Source organism: Mirounga angustirostris, unplaced genomic scaffold (genome assembly GCF_029215605.1).
Source record: "Mirounga angustirostris isolate CCGP_5_RB_7025 unplaced genomic scaffold, mMirAng1.0.hap1 SCAF_15, whole genome shotgun sequence".
Lineage (NCBI taxonomy): Eukaryota > Metazoa > Chordata > Mammalia > Carnivora > Phocidae > Mirounga > Mirounga angustirostris.
The window spans coordinates 83,825,641-83,843,427 of record NW_026991723.1 but is presented as its reverse complement, the minus strand read 5'-3'; the positions used below and the strand labels follow the sequence as shown (position 1 = coordinate 83,843,427).

Sequence of the window (17,787 nt, the reverse complement as noted above, 5' to 3'; positions counted from 1 at the left end):
CAAAGATTTTTTCCAAGTTTTCTTCTAGAAGTGTTATAGCTTTAGCTTTTTTACACTTAGGTCTGTGATGTATCTTGAGTTATTTTTGTTTACAGTGTAAGGTAAGGGTTAATGGTTTTTTCTTTCATATGGATATGAAATTATTTTAGTATCATTGAAATGGTTATCCTTTTCTCTTTGAATTACTTTTGTAACGTTTTTGAAACTGTCAACCATATATGTATAGAGATATTTCTAGACTCTAAATTCTGTTTCATTGACCAATGGCATTTTTCTCCAATACACTGCTACCTTAATTATTCCAGTTTTTTTTTTTGATTGATTATTCCAGTTTTATATTAAGTCTTAAAATCCTGTAGTGTGAGTTCCCCTAAAATTTAAGTGTTTTGGTTATTCTGGGTCCTTTCTATGTGAAATTTAGCAGCAACTTCACATTTTGATTGGGATTGCACTTAATCTATGTAACCAATCTATGGAGAATTGTATTTTAATAATATTGAGTCAATCAATGACTATGGTGTATTTCCCCATTTATTTAGGTCTTCAGTTTCTCTCAGCAGTGTTTTGTGATTCTCATCTTATAGGTGTTATATGTATCTTAATAAATTTATTCCTGAGTATTTCAATTTTAGAGAGGCATTATAAATAGAATTATATTTTTATTTCATATTCTAATTATTAGTTGCTAATACACAGAAATACTGCTGTTTTTAAAATTGACCTTGTTTCCTTGCAGTCTTCCTAAATTGAAATGTTAGTTCTGCTAGCTTTTTTTATACATTCCTTAAGATTTTGTATGTACATAATCATGTCATTTTCAAACAAAATAGTTTTTACTTCATCCTTTCCAATCTCTATGTCTTTTATTATGGTGGGGATTTGTTTGTTTTGTTTTTGCTTTTGTACTTTATTTCAAGGTTAGGTCTTCTGGTAAAATGTTGAATAGAACTAGTGAGAATGGACATCCTTGCCTTGTTCCTGGGTTTTGGGGAAAAATATTTAATCTTTTACCATAAATTAGGTGTTGACTGTTGGTTTTTCATAGATGTCCTGTTTCAGGTTGACTGAGCTCCCTTCTGTTCCTAATCTGTTGAGATTTTTTTTTATCAGTAATAGGTATGGAAGATTGTCAAATACTTTTTTTTCTTCATTAAATGATCTAATAAATATTAATTCTATTAACACGGTGAATAGCATTGGTTGATTTTTCTAACAGTAAGTTCAGCCTTGTATATCTGGGTTAATTGTATTTTGTGGTCATGTATTATCCTTTTGCATTGCTGGATTCAATTTGCTAGTATTTCCTTATGGATCTTTACATCTTTTGTTATGAGTGAGTATGGGACTTAATTTTCTATTCTTATAATGTCTTCGTCTGGTTTTGTTATCAGGGTATTGCTGACTTCGTAAATTGAGTTGGGATGTGTTTCATTCTCTTCTACTTCTTATAGTTTCTTTAGGGTTGGTATTATTTCTTCCTTGAAAGGTTGATAGCATTCACTAGTAAAGCATCTAGACATGGAGTTTTCCTTTTTGGAAGTTTTTAAATTTTGAGTTCAATTTCAAAGGCTTTTCATGTTTTCTGTTTTTCTTAGTCAATTTTGATCATTTGTGTCTTACAAGTTCATTTGTCTAATTTATTGCAAAACATTGTCCATAATATTCCATTATCCTTTTAATCCATATAGGCTCTCCAGTGATCTTTTATTTTATTTATTTTATTTTTTTTTTTTTAATTTTTATTTATTTGAGACAGAGAGAATGAGAGAGAGAGAGCACATGAGAGGGGGGAGGGTCAGAGGGAGAAGCAGACTCCCTGCCGAGCAGGGAGCCTGATGCGGGACTCGATCCCGGGACTCCAGGATCATGACCTGAGCCGAAGGCAGTCGCTTAACCAACTGAGCCACCCAGGCACCCCTCCAGTGATCTTTTATCCTCATATTGGTAATATTTCCTGTCTTGTTTTTTCTTTCTCAGTCTAGCTAAAAGTCTGTTAATCTTAGTGATCTTTCCAAATAAACAACTTTTGCTTTCATTGACTTTTTTTACTGTTGTTCATCTTTTATAATCTATTTCCATATATACTTTATTGTTTCTCTTCTTTTTAATTACAGTTGACTTTTAAACAACACAGGTTTGAACACTCAGGTCCACTTATCTTTGAATTTTTTTGTATAGTACAGTACTGTAAATGTATTTTCTCTTCCTAATGATTTTCTTAATAACATTTGCTTTTCTCTAATTTACTTTATTGTAAGAATATAGTACATAATACATATACATATAAAATATGTGTTAATTGGCTCTTTCTGTTATCAGTAACGCTTCCCAGTCAACAGTAGGCTCTTGGTTAATTTTGGGGAGTCTAAAGTTATATATGGATTTTTTTTTAAGATTTTATTTTTAAGTAATCTCTACATTCAAGATCAAGAGTCGCATGCTCCACCGACTGAGCCAGCCCAGTGCCCCATAAAGTTACATGTGGATTTTCACCGGTGCTGGGGCTGGCACTCCAAACCCCCATCCCCGTATTGTTCAAGGGTCAGCTGTACTTTGATTTTAATTTTCTCTTTTAATTCCTATATTTTTAAGCTTAGACCTAACAACTTTTTTCTCTTCTAATATAAGCACTTTCAATTAAGCACTGCCTTAATATGATTTAAATAATTGAAATTTATTTAAGATTCTCTCTCTGCCCCTTCCCGACCTCATGCTTTCTCCCATTCTCTCTCTCTGTTAAAAAAAAAAAAAAAAGGGGGAGAGGTGCCTGGCTGGCTCAGTCCTTAAGCGCCTGCCTTTGGCTTGGGTCATGATCCCCAGGCTCCGCGGGGGGCCTGCTTCTCCCTCTCCCACTCCCCCTGCTTGTGTTCCCTCTCTCGCTGTGTGTCTCTCTGTCAAATAAATAAATAAAATCTTTAAAAAAAAAAAGGAGTTATGTATAAATGTCAGTTTGTTCAATTTGCTACTGAACTATTTTAAACAGTGTTCTGTATTCTTACTGATTTTTTGGTCTGCTTGTTCCATCCCTGACAGAGGAGTATCTAAACCTATAATTATAATTATGAATTGGTTAATTTCTCATTTCAGTTCTCATTTTTCTTTGTGCATTTTGAAGCTGTTATTGAGTTCACACATACTTAGGGTTGTTCTGTCTTCTTGTTGAAATTACCCATTCATTTATGAAATACCTATTACATGTGGCAATATTCCTGGATCTGCAATCTATTTGATTGATATTAATATAACCATACCTGTTTTCTTCTGGTTTGTGTTTGCACAGCAAATCTTTTTTCACCCTTTCACTTTTAACCTATGGTTCTCCTTATACTTAAAATGGATTTCTTTTCTTTTCTTCTTTTTTTTTTTTTTTTTTAAGATTTTATATATTTATTTGAAAGAGAGCATGGGGCGGGGGGCAGAGAGGCAGAGGGAGAAGCAGACTCCCCGCTGAGCAGAGAACCAGATGCTGATGCCGCCCTCAACCCCAGGACCCTGGGATCATGACCTGAGCTGAAGGCAGATGCTTAACCAGCTGAACCACCCAGGTGCCCCTAAAGTGGATTTCTTTTCAATAGCATTAGTTAGGTCCTGCTTTTTTCTTCTATTTAGTTTGCCAGTCTCTACTTTCATTTGATATTTTTAGTTTTGAATTATGTTAATATGAAATGTAATTTTGTAACATAGTTTGATTTAAGGGGCGCCTGGGTGGCTCAGTCGGTTAGGCGGCTGCCTTCGGCTCAGGTCATGATCCCAGAGTCCTGGGATCGAGCCCTTCATCGGGTTCCCTGCTGAGCAGAGAGCCTGCTTCTCCCTTTCCCTCTGCCTGACGCTCTGCCTACTTGTGCTCTCTATCTGTCTGTCAAATAAATAAATAAAAAATCTTTAAAAAAAAAAACTCAGTTTGATTTAAATATACTATTGTTATCTATTTGTCCTGGCTGTGGTTTGTACCTTTTTTCTTTCTTTGCTTTCATCTTTATTTGAATTAATGGAGGTTTTGTTTTGTTTTGGTTTAGAATTTTATTTTAACAATAGTATTGATTTACCTCTATATGTTGTTTTACTTATTAATATGACTTCACATTTAATATAATTGTCTTATAACAGTATACCTTTATATTCTCCCTCCCAACTCTGTACATTTGACTTTTATGAATCGGTATATACTAAATGATACTTTGTGGTTAGCATAGCATTAAACAGTCAATGAATGATCTTTTTAAAAACTTTTTAAATGATGGGGCACCTGGGTGGCTCATTTGGTTAAGTGTCTGCCTTCGGCTCAGGTCATGATCTCAGGGTCCTGGGATTGAGCCCTGTATTGGGCTCCCTGCTCCGCAGGAAGCCTGCTTCTCCCTCTCCCTCTCCCTCTGTGCCTCGCCCCACTCGTACTCTCTCGCTCTCTATCTCAAATAAATAAAATCTTTTTAAAATTTTCCGCTCTTTATTTCTTCCTGTGTTTAATTTTCCGTCTGCTATCATTTTTCTTACTATAGAATCTTTTATCATTTCTTAGAGTGCAAATCTGATGGTAATTCTTTCATTATTTATTTCTCTGAAACAGTCTTTATTTCACTCTGATTTTTTTTTTTTGAACCATAGGTTATTTAAGAATATGTTGTTTTGTAGCTAAATATATAAGTTAAGTTATTGGGGCACCTGGGAGGCTCAGTCTGTTGAGTGTCTGACTCTTGATTTCAGCTCAGGTCATAATCTCAGGGTTGTGAGATCGAGCCCCCATTGGGCTCCATGCTCAAGGCAGAGTCTGCTTGAGAGGCTCTTCTCCCTCTCCATCTGCCCCTCCCCCTGCTCGTTCGCTCTCTCTCTCACATAATAAATATTTTTTTAAAAAATAATAAATAAATATTTGAGTTATCTTTATCTTACTGACTTCTAAGCTAATTCCTTTGTGGTCAGATAATATACCTTGTATGGCTTAAATCCTTTTAACTTATTGAAACTTGTTTTATCATCCAGATGTCATCTATCATGGTAAATGTTCCACAGATACTTTCAATAAACATACATGCTAGTAATGTCATAACATCAGGTAAAGAGTTTTATAAATGTCTTTTAGATAACCTTGACTTATAATGTTATTCATCATGGTTTTTATATCTTTACTGATTTTCTGAATACTTGTTCTATCAATTATCGTGATGTGTAATGTGTCTTTTCATTTTTCTCTGGGTATTTTTAAGATTTTTTCTTCATATTATTTCCTATAATTTGGTTATGATATACCTTGATAGGGTTTTCTTTTTTTTTTTTTTTTAATTAGAGTTCATTGATCATCTTGGATCTATGGAATATTTTTGGAATACTTCTGGTCATTTTTGTTCAGATATTTTTCTTCCTCCATTCTCTCTGGGACATAGTTACATATATATTAGACAACCTGTTGTTAACCTCCACATCACTTCATGTGCCCTTCATTTTTCCAAAAAAGTCTTTTTCTTTCTTTCTTTCTGTTTCAGTTTCTATTGCAGTGTCTTCAAGTTCACTGATGTTTTCTTCCTTAGTGTCTAAAATGCTGTTAATCCTATCCAGTTAGTTTTTCATTTCAGGAATTACATTTTTCTCATCTCTAGTTCTGTTTGGTTCTTTTAATATTTTCCATTTCCCTCATTATGTTTTCCTTTGTGCTCTTGAATGTATGTGTAAGAGCTAAAGTCCTTATCTGCTAATACTATATTCTCTATTATTTATAAGTTTGTGTTTATGATTTTTCCTACTGGTTAGGGCTCTCATATTCCTGATTTTTTATATGTCTAGTAATTTTCTCGTAGAGTATGTACATTGTGAATTTCATGATGTTGAATTCTGGACTTTGTTGTCTTTCTTTGAATAATATTGGACTTTATTGTAGCAGGGGTTTAATCAACTTGCAAATTCCTTTGACCTTCCTATGGCTTGTTTTTAAGCATTTTAGGGATAGATTTAGAGTAGTGTTAGCATAAAATGTAGGTTTATTTTGGCCCAATACTAAGAGGCATAATTTTTCTGGGGTCTCTTTCATATGTCCCCTGTTTCAACAGATTTTCTCCACTCTAGGAAGTGTTTGGTCAGAACTCAAACATCTCTCAGCCCTGTGTGAGCTGAGAGAATTATTCACCATATAATAGTCCCCCATTAGATCTTGTTTTTTGGTTTTTTCTTTTTTAGGGTTGTTGAACAGTTCTTTTTTTGTCTCTATGAGGACTATTTAGTATTTAGTGTGGTAAAACAAAATTTTGGTCTTTATAATTGTAATGAGTAATGCCTAAGGGCTGAAGAATGGTAGGAGTGATTTTTGAATATATGAACTATCATGTGAGATGCATAGAAAAGCAGTAACTTATTTCTCCAGGAAATTTTAAATGAGTGACAGAATTATAGTCTATAAAAATTACCAAGGGGTACCTGGGTGGCTCAGTCGGTTAAGCGGTTGCCTTTGGCTCCGTTCATGATCCTGGGATTCTGGAATTGAGCCCTGCATCAGACTCCCTGCTTCTCTCTCTTTCCCTGTCCCTCCCCCGTCACTCGTCCCTGCTCATGCTTTCTCTCTCTCTCTTTCTCAAATAAATAAAATCTTCATTATTTTTTTAAAGAGAGAGAGAGAGAGCACAAGCAGGGGAAGCGGCAGGGAGAGGGAGAAGCAGGCTCTCCATGAGTAGGGAGTCGGATGCAGGACTCAATCCCAGGACCCTGGCATCATGACCTGAGCTGAAGGTAGAGGCTTAACCATCTGAGCCACCCAGGCACCCCTAAATAAAATCTTAAAAAAAAAAAAAAAAAGAAATTACCAAATAAAGAAGAATTTCCAAGTGAGAATACCTCATTTTTGAAACGGTCTCTTTCTTTTGCTTCTATGCAATTACAATTTTTTTTCTTTTTCCTTTACTGTTCCTTTTCTGTTTTTTGTTTTTTTTTTCCCCTTTCTTTCTGGTATTTCCCTTTTTAGGGACTCTTTTTCTTTTTTTCACACTGTGTGCTAATATTCTTAGAAATCTTAGCCATTTTCATGACTTTAATATTTATCTCCATGCATATTATATCCGTCTTTACATATACTGCTCAAACCCGTCTTCTGAGATCAATCTGAATTTTCAAATTCCTTTTGAGGGGCAGTTCTGTTTGTATTACCCTATTACTTCAAATAAAATATACCTAAAACCTGAAGCTTTTATTACTCTCTCCAAATCATTTCCTCTTGTACTTCTCTTTTTCTCTCAAATGGCTCCCAGCTCTTCTCTTATGTCATTTCTTCCTAAAATCTCACAGTCATCTTTGACACCTCCCTGTCCTATAATTAATTGCCAAGGCTCATTAATTTTTTTTAAAGATTTATTTATTTGAGAGCAAAAGAGAAAGAGAATGAGCAGTGGAGAGGGGTAGAGGGAGAGAGATAGAGAGGAAGAAGCAGACTCCCCACTGAGCAGGAAGCCTGATGTGGGGCTCAGTCCCAGGACCCGGAGATCATGACCTGAGCCAAAGGCAGGTGCTTAACTGACTAAGCCACCCAGGTGCCCCAGCCAAGCTCATTAATTTGACTTTTTCAGTGCTTCTCATGTCTTTCCTCTCATTTTAATTTCTGCTGCAATTCATTCATTTAGCCAAATACTTGTTGAAATCCTACATATGCTAGGACTTTCCCCTAAGTAGTTGGCATTATATGATTTCTACAATATAGCAGAGTACTCAAAAGTGGCAAGACCCAATAAATACTTGTAAAATAACTCACTGAATGAATATATTAGGTTGAACCGTATGAAACTGTAATTTTTGAAGGTCACAGTAGTCAAATATCAGCAATTTCCTGTGTTCAACAAGTACACTGCTATTAAGAATCATACTACTAGGGGCGCCTGCGTTGCTCAGTCGGTTAAGCGTCTGCCTTCGGCTCAGGTCATGATCCCAGAGTTCTGGGATCGAGTCCCATGTCGGGCTCCCTGCTCAGCGGGGAGTCTGCTTCTCCCTCTCCTGCTCCCCCTGCTTGTGCTCTCTCTCTCTCTATCTCTCTCTTTCTGACAAATAAATAAATAAAATCTTAAAAAAAAAAAAACCTAAAAAAAAAATCATACTACTATGCAGAGAACTACATATTAAGTTATTCCTAATATTGTAATGTTAACAGTAATATTATTAATGTTGTATATAATTTCCTTCATTAAACTCTAAAACTTGACTTTTCTCTCCTTTGCCTACCAGGAAACACGAAACTATCCAGAATCATATCCCCAACTGCCAAGGGATGAAACAGTGGAGAACCCTCACCTCCAGAAGCACATTCTGGAATTAGCGTCCATTCTGGATGTTCGAAATGTGTTCCTCGAGAGTACCATAGATGACTATTAAAACAAAAATCCTCTTGTTGAAACAATTTTTCATTTGCCACAGATTTTACATGGTGCCGTTTTTTAATGTGATGACAGACACGTAGTGGTGTTACTTAGTTTTAATTTTTTAATTTAAGGCCACCATTTTAAAAACAAACTGAAAAAATTGTTCAGACTTTTAGGGTAACTGTTTTAAAATACAGTCTTTCAAGTCTTTTAAAAAACTCAATTAATCTTGGAATTTTTACTTTTCGGTTTTGAAGTATGGCTACTTACCTCCAACATCTATCCCTACACACATATAGTCAATGTTCTCACCCTCAGAAGAGTAAATCATTTATTTTTATATAATGAAGAAAATCCAACTCTTATACTTGGACCTTAAATGTGTGGATTTAGAAAATATATCATTGTTCACAAAGATGAAACTAGCCAGCATGGACTATTAAAAATCAAGAACAGTCTTTCCATAATATTTCTTTTCATTCCAACTTAGTAGGTAGACAAATGTGTGATTCTTTGAAGCATTATCAAGACCATTTTTGAAATCATTTAATTCATTAAATCCTGTCATAATTTCAGAAACTGTATAGGATTGATTTGCATCTAAAAGTTAAATCTTTAATTGGAGTCTTAAGATGATAAATATCACTTGGAATGTGTGAGCCCTGTGTTATCATGATATATGCTGGCATATTTTGCTTTCTTTGTAATCTGAATGCTAGAAATGAAAAAAAAAAAGACTTTTAAGTATTTCAGTCAAAAAATCAGATTGTTGGTTTCATAATACAATGTTTCCACAGGAATTCTATTTAATCTTAATTCATGATATCAAGTTTAAAGACTATCCAGATTGAGGGCTGTGGCATAGAGTACAGAGATTATATAATCTTTTTGCCTAGTTCACGTTTATGAGATGTCAAAGTCAGAGATGTTATTAATTTTAGTTGGGGATAACTGAATTATTACTTAACCTAAAATGGAAGTAACTTTTGCATTGACAATTTGGAAATAAGATTTTTTTAAACTCCTGATATTTAATATTTCATATTCATGCACAAGTTTTTTTTTATTATTTTAAATAGGATTCCATATATAATATAAAGTTTTTTGTGTTTTTCTTCTCTGTCATCCCCTTCATAATTTCATAAGCATTGTGACGATGCTTTGGGTTTTTTTACCCCCCTTCTTTTGACTCCACAGCATTCAAGTTCAGAAATCTATGAACCAAAAGCCCGTCTACCTAACTGTAGATTTTGTACAGGCTCACATTCTACCTCTGGCAGTCCCAGGGGAAATAAGGTGATAGCTTTTGGTGCCTCTTTCCTGTGTCCTTAGGGAAATTTTACTGTAATATTTTTAACTTGGTTTTCATTTCAGGCATAGGGAATTATTTGGGACTAAGTTATTCATATACCTGTCCCAATTTGCTGATTTTTCATCTGAAGTCTTGAAATTATTGTTCTTGGGTTTAGGGGACTTCGTGGTATTTCATTCTTTTTTTTTTTTTTTTTCATTATTTTGTTTGTTCTTTTAAACCTTGTTTCAGAAGCTTTGAAAACTTATCCTGGAGGATAAGTTTTCCTTTGCCTAGTGGGTTGTTTTTCTTTATCAGATAAAGACTGCTTTTCTTTTCTTCAGTACCTTTATAAACTTTGTGGCTTTCCTTTCATAACGGTGTTCACCTGGATTATAGCAATAGGCTGACCTCTTGTTTCAGTCCCCCTGAATTTCTGTGCCAGTAATGTACCTGACCTCACGTATTTTCCTCTCCTCTGATGCTTAAAATAGTATTTATTCTCCTGAGCTTTATTCTCACCTGTTTAGCATAAAGAACCCTGGTCTGAGAACTAGGGAGACCTGAGTTCTAATCCTGGCTTCCCTGGTAGCTAGCTTTATGCCCTTTGACAAGTATCTTCTTGTTTCTGTTTTATAGTATTCTCATCTGTAAAATGAAGGCATTAGGCCAAGGTCCTGTCCAGTTTTATGGTTCTATAATTGCAATCTTGATTTCCCTCCCCGTGCCACCTGGAAAACTAGTTTTTCTGAGTTTACCATAGACATTTTCTTTTCTAAGTCATATTTAACTTGTTTTTGTTCACGAGAATATCTGAGTCTCGGTTACTGTAGAAGCTAATCTGGTGAAGAAATTAGAGCTTTTGTGATTAGAAACATGTTTGTCCAAGAGCAAGGGGTCTTAGAAATCACGACGAGGGTTTAGATGATGACATTGTTACTTAAACTGATAGTAGTGTAATTTCTTATTGGTGGTTAAAAATCTAAAGTGAGCCGAAGCGATCTTGAATCTTTAAGAAAGGAAAACTGTGCTAGAAAATTCTGTACCATTGTTTCATTCATGCCTTCAAGAAGACGTGGACTGAACAAACTATACTCCAGATTTTGTTCTAGGCATTGGGAAAGCAAATGAATGAGACTTTAAAATCCTTGTCTTCATGAAGCTTATATTTTAGTAGGAGTCAGGCAATGAACATAATAAAATTTATGTTAGAGAGTTGTAAGTTGTATGAAGAAAATTTAGAACATGGTAAGGGAAATGGTTTGATTGTTTTGGGGTGAAGAACAGTGTCTAAGTGAGTGATCAGGGTAAGCCTTAGTGAGAAGATTATATTTGTGCAAACAATTCATGTTTCTTTCTTTTTTTTTTTTACTTTTATTATGAAAATTTTAAGCATATGTAGCATTTAATGAACCATCCTGTACCCATCACCAAGCTTCTACATTTTAAGACATTACTTTAAGCAAGGCATAAGAAGTGTAAAAGGACAATCACCCATGGGTATAGGCAAAGAATCTCTTTTTTCAGTGCATACCACTCCCCTTTATAAATATATAAATATTAAGCCCTTTATTTATTTAATTTTAGAATTCATAGAAATTTAAACATTGGAACTAAGAACAAAGCAAAGCCAAGGGAAAAAAGCACTTCTTTGTTTTCAAATTGTACAAGCTCCCCCTGGAGATTCTGATACAGTCTCTCACCTCCCTTAAGAATCACTACAAAAAAAAACAAGGTATAGGATTGCAAGAAGTCCCTTACACAGAGAACAGTGTTAATAAGCACAATGGAATTATTTTCTCTTTCTTTATCCGTATATTTCTGAAGGTGGTAAAGCAGCTATTTCCCCTACTTCTCAGAAGAGAAAGCTGAGACCCTAAAACACTGTAGGTTTATTCATAGTGGCAGAGCTAGAACTAAAACTCAAATCTCCTAACCTCAGCCCAGTCTTTCTGGTAGCTCAGGTTGCTTTCTGTAATGAACAAGAAAGGAATAATTAGAGATTTCCATTTTGGCACAAAAGGTTAAGGTATTTTTAAAATGTATCAAATATTGAAACCAGGAAATCCGTCAGCCCTGCAAATTTTTATTTATTAATTATAAGAAATCCCCAAGTCAGACAATTTAGCCTTGATTCCAGCCAGGATATATTTTTTTGTATATGTGTGTGTGTTTTCCTCCTAGGAAATGGTGCTCTCAAAACCTCTCAAAGCACAGAGAATTTATTATACCCTTTATATTTTTACCAAGTTGAAATGTTTTGAAATTATAAAAGCAAAGTGCAATCTAGTCATGACTGAAATTTTCCTGATACAGGATCTGGGGTTTATTTTTTCCTTACTTGTGGCTACTGCCCTTTATTTTCTTCTTGTAATAGAATTCCCTGAAACAGATTAGTTGGTAAGTGTACTGAATTTCATCGAGGAAAATGGAAAAGCATCCAATCTGATTTATATATCAATCTGTGGAGCTTTCTTTAGCATTCTTCTCCAAGTTTAATCTCTGACTTGTGTGACTTCATAACTTTCTGTCTCTTAAAAGGGTTTTGGACTCAGTTGGAAAATCTTGTACTTAGTTATCCATGAAGACTTGTAATCAGCCTGATATATAGAGAACATTCTGGACTGGAAATAGAGTAAGGTGCCAAGGGTTAGCCAACTTGGCTACTGCCAGTGATTCAGAACCACCTCCCTACCCTAAGTGAGTAAAAAGATTTGATACGAATATGAATGGTATGAATCTCCTGGTGATATTTTGGATGTGTATGTTCCTGTGTGTGTTTGGAGAGTACAAAGGGTATTTACACGGGGGGCTCTTTTGTTGACCTTATTTATTTAAAAATCTTATTTTATTTGTAATCGCATGTGTATATTTTTGTGATGCTAAATGCAATCTCTGTATACTTTTTTGTATATATGTACATATTTGTAAATATATTGGTATGCAATGATGCAGTATGTGTATATTATATACCCATACCCACTGTGGGCTGAATTTATTTAAGTTCTATGAGGACATCATAGTGGCATCGTTCATGCTGCTGTAATTAGGTTGTGGCTGTATCTCATTCATGAGCCTCTATTTTGAGGGGCTTGTGTTTGGGTAAAATTGGCTAATTTGGAGTTGGAATTAGGATATGAAGATATTAACAGAAAGCAGGATATTCTTAGCTTTAAAATCATCTGTCAATTTCCATTTAAATGGATGATAAATTAGTGATATAAACCTGAAAAACCTTAGTGTGTGAAACTGAGACACCAGCAGGTTCTTAAGCCATTTCAGTCCTTTATTTTTCTTGACCCATAATTGAGTATTATTATTGAGTAGTATTTATATTGGGAATTAAGGGGCTGTGGAAAAAATTACTTTGATCACATTTCAAAATAGATAGGAAAATGTCCTTTAAATAGAGAAATTCTGTTTGTAGTTGCCATGTCAATACCTGATACTAAATTTTAATTTTGGAACAGTGTTTTCACCGATGTGTCCCATTTTATATCTGTCTCTGTGAGGCAGAAAAAGGGGCATTAGGTAGGGGAAGGCTGTACCTAGGTGGGGGTGGGATTTAATAAGGAACAAGAGATTATTAATCTGTATATTTGCAGCAGCTGTGATTAATTTAGTCCTGTCTTGGCATTTCAGACTATAGATTTTTCTTATTGGAGTTGCATATCAAAGATGAGTAGGCTCATCTGAGAAAATGCTTCTAGTGAATAAAATGCCTCCAGTTGTATTTCTTTGTCTCTATGAGACCACTTGTGTTCTGCAAATTGATGATATATTCACACATGAAATAGAATTCTTAATATTAGGTGCATGGCATGCTGTCAGATCTGGGCCTCCAAACCTCTACCAAGGATGATGGGTGGGGGAGGATATCCTCTTAGAGGATAGTGAATATGTGCAGTGCCAATGTGTGAACATGGAATATCACAGAGTATCAGTGTTTGTTACTCCTGTTTTCACCTGGCCTGTGTATTTGCACGGAAGAGTGTAGGAGAGGTTTAGTATACCCTTGAACACATTCACCACAAAAATTAAGTAGAGGTTATTTTTGCATGATAAAATATAACTGCAAAACAACTGTTTACCCCATTATTTTTCAAACGATCACATCTGTGTAATACAATATTAAATTATCTTAAAAAGAGGAGTTAGAGTCAGAAGTCGGTTTTACCACCCAACAAATGTTACATTTGCCTCTTCATTGTATTTTTAATAGGAAGCCAACTATTCACAACACCTCTCAGTTACAGTATTAAATTTAAAATAAAGTTGTAATCGCCTTTTTCATAAATAAATATTAAAATTTGGTAATGTATTATTTCTGGAAAATCAGTGAAAATGTCCATCATGTCTGACGTTCTACTGTTCTAGTCACCAAATCATTCGTTGCAATTGGAGAGTAGCAGAGTAGATGTTATGCTATTTAAAATTCATAGAACTGGGCGCCTGGGTGGGTCAGTCGTTGAGCGTCTGCCTTCGGCTCAGGTCATGATCCCAGGGTCCTGGGATCAAGTCCCACATCGGGCTACCTCCTCCGGGGGAAGCCTGCTTCTCCCTCTCCCACTCCCGCTGCTTGTGTTCCTGCTCTCACTATCTCTGTCTCTGTCAAATAAATAAATAAAATCTTTAAAAAAATAAAATAAATAAATAAAATAAAATTCATAGAACTGACTCAGGCTCAGTATGGACATTAATTTGAGGAAAGGAGCAGCAGTAAGAAGTGCAGTAGATGAGACTGACATTGTGAATATGACCTCTGTTTCTAACAGTTGTAAAGCCAGTTACTTTGCAGTTAAATAAGGTAAGAATTGCTTAGAAAACCAAACTTTTCCCCCATTCTGTACTCTTAAGACTTTGATACTTTATTTCTATTCATGCTGCACTTCCCAGTCTCTCCTGGATACTGTGACCACTTTACCTTAAAAAAAAAAAAAAGGGCAATTCATCTTCCTCAAGCTAAAATTTCAGAATATGGTATAATCTGTGTTCCAGCTTAACTGAGTTTTTGAACAGACTTATTAAGCATGCCTTGTGTTTAAGGAAAAATAATTGATGTGTGAATGGAATCAATCACCTATTGAAAGGAAAGGTGTCAGGATAATGTAGGGAGACATACCCTTAAATTGGGTAGAGATAAATGTATTGAATTAAGTGTAACTGACTTGTTGGTGCCATAGAAATATTTCCTTTGGAAGTCTGTAAATATGATATGTTTTCTTAAAGTAAATTTGGTATTTTTCACTTACTAGTTTGGTGTAACTTTTGAGAATTCCATTTCTGTATAATACTGTTAATCACTGAAGCACCATTTCTTAATTTTAAAATATTTTTGTTAATTTCTTTTGTGTTTTCTTTAAAAGTTATTACTTATCAGACTACTCTAAGTGTGATTTCTTTTAAGCAGTGCGATTTTTTAAAAACATTATTTGAACAGTAGATTCAGTTTTTTAATAGTTAGAAGTACATTTTGTTAATTCTGCACTCCAGATTCACTTAAGCCTGAATTTGGTCATAAAACATACTACTTATTAGGAATATTTCCCTATTTTGGTGAACATTTCCAGTCTATATCCTAAGACAATCATCTTTTTAGGTATAGTATTGTTTATTGAAACATTGGTAATTTCAGGGTTCAGAGTTTTACTCTTCTGCTAGGCTTATGGGATGAAATAGAGTGAGTGATTCTATCATGTTCAGAATGAGATAGGGAATTATAGCTAGCTTTCCTATAGGTCTGCAGTAAACAGTATTTAAATTTTTATATCACTAGTATTATTTTCCCTTTTGAAGCTATTGTGAATATCCACTTGTCTGTGATGAAAATTAAGATTTGTGAACATTAAAATTTGACGCATAAGTTTTATCAAACATCAAATCAGTATGACCAACCATTATAAATTGTGAAATGATAATATATGATAATCCCAAAGTAAATACTTCCAAACCATAGAAAAATAACCACTGCATTTTAAAAAATTTTATTCTTACCCTCCTCTGCATATTACGATTTTTTCCTAAATTGTATGTTGTGATGTATTAAAAATCTACAGGAAAAAAATTGCTTAGTATGTTGTAGGGCAATAAGAATTTTTATTATTTCCTGAAGAATGAGGTTGTGTTTGTTTTTTGGGGTTTTTTTTAGCTCTTGGTTATCTTATTAAAAATAACTTTTAATGGTTCGATAAAATATTTTAGGACATGTTTGTAGCTTTTTATAATTATCTGGATACATTGCTTTTGCCACGTAGACCATATGGCTAGTTCTCCAATGATTTTTTGTTTGTTTTTAATAAACCTTGCTGTTCAGCAATCAAGGAGTCTTGTATTTTAGAAACTTCTTCCAGTTGAGGTAGACAGGACTTAGATAATAGGAAAAGCAGATACAATGTCCTAACATTTTCACAGTAGAGCTTACAAGTGAAGGAAAGTATCCAAGTAGGTTATCTTCATTGTGTAGTACCAGTACAAATAGTGGTTTCATTATCATTGAGTCAGATGAAGCAGTTATAAATCATTTCTTACTTTGCTCTAAAGATTATTGTCATTTCAGGCCACATTATTATATTCTCTGGGCAGTTTCCATTGTAAGGTTAAATATCCTTTTTCTTTATTCAAATCCTCACTAAAGGTTAAGCTAATCACATAGGAGTTAAAAATAAGTTATGTTTGATCTTTTTCCCTGAAAATAATGGTGAACCTATTGTCTATATTATGGATATTAGGCATAAATGCACTTGTTTCAATCATAGCAGAAATTACATTTGGAGAATACAATTACTTGATTTTGTAGTGGTGTGAAATACTTTTAAAAAATTGTGCTCGTCTGTAACTGAATGTTATAGAATTGTAACACTATAGGGATTATAGAGTTATATTTATTAGCTCTCCTCAAGTGATTGAAGCACAATAATTTTCATGTAACAGTTCTTATCCAAGTGCTGCTAATCTATTTGCAAATAATGAAGCTATTTGGTTGCCTATCTAGCTATTCACAAATCACTGTAATCCTTGAGACTTTGTCTTGTTGCTCATTTGTACTAAATTTTGGGTATTGTGTGTTAATATTTTAGATCAAAATCTGTCAACTCAGCTCTGTGAGACAGCAAACCATTTAGATTCACTAGTTTTATATGTGTTATCAGTAGAATAAATTTTGAAGGGGCTATTTACTACCAATGACTAGGGGAAAATTATATTGTCAATATCATTTGACTTGAACATTTGTGGTATTGTGAAAGTCTTATTTGTTGTGTTTATGAATTGCTTAAGCCATACATACTCTTAAGGATGTTTTCCTGCTGTGTTCCTTTTCAGTAGCCTTTTTCTGCTTTGTCTGTTACAGTTAATACTTCATAGATGTTAGAAACTGAGAAGTTATTGAAACATTTTATTTTCTTGAGTTCATCACTTTTGACTCTTGTATGGTATGTGATTTGTTATAAAGGATAGCAAACCTTTCACTAACTACTTCACTAAATGAATTTCAGAGTAAACACTGTGATTCCACAGAGTGGATTCAGTAGGCCCTTCTTTCCAATGTTTTCTTCTGTTATGGTGCCTACCACCTTAAGGGCACTTAAATGGTAGAGGATGGAAAGTTAAACATTGTTGTTTTGATGTTTTTTTAATAACAAGGATTACAGAAAATTTGATTTTTGTTGTCAGTGTATTGAAAACATTTTTGCATTGATAAATGTTCTCTAGGAATGTGACTACATTCATCAGGTGTGAACTCTTGGAAAATGAATTTTGTATCTTGAATCCACGTGTATATTAAGTGTATCATCAATATAAAAATAAACATTATTTGCTTAAAGTTTTTGGTACTTCTTCAGAATTGTTGACAACGTAAGTGCTAAACTGTTAGGGTTTGCTTCTTTCAGATAATATCTCAGACACTTCGGATTGTCTTGGGGTCGTAGCTTCGATGCTTATTCTTCTAGTTGGTAAATTTCTTCTGAGTCCTAGTATTGGTTTTTTCCCGGCCCTGCTCGAAGTGGTCAAAACTGTCACACGCGGAGGGAGGACTGTTTGGCGGGGGGGTGGAAGTTGCTGACCCTCGGGCTGTTTTGGGGTCCTGGGCAAGAACAAGAGCGACTTCAATGTTGAATGTCTGACTTGGTTGTCATTGAGGAGTCCAGAGACCCGACGCAGGCTAATTTGCAG

At 34.5% G+C, this 17,787-nt stretch overlaps 1 protein-coding gene across 4 annotated transcripts in view; it reads left to right on the top strand.

The window, feature by feature from the left end:
- SCAI (suppressor of cancer cell invasion) overlaps nucleotides 1-17,437 on the top strand; it is a 142,089-nt gene extending 124,652 nt beyond the window's left edge. For 3 of the 4 annotated variants that reach the window (XM_064579871.1, XM_045883142.3, XM_064579870.1), the window contains one exon: nucleotides 8,191-17,437. In XM_064579871.1, coding sequence (XP_064435941.1) covers nucleotides 8,191-8,337 — 147 coding nt within the window. In that variant the 3' untranslated portion in view covers nucleotides 8,338-17,437. The remainder of the gene's footprint in view (nucleotides 1-8,190) is intronic. The other variant, XR_010407840.1, reaches the window with a different exon arrangement.
- Nucleotides 17,438-17,787: the final 350 nt, after the last annotated feature.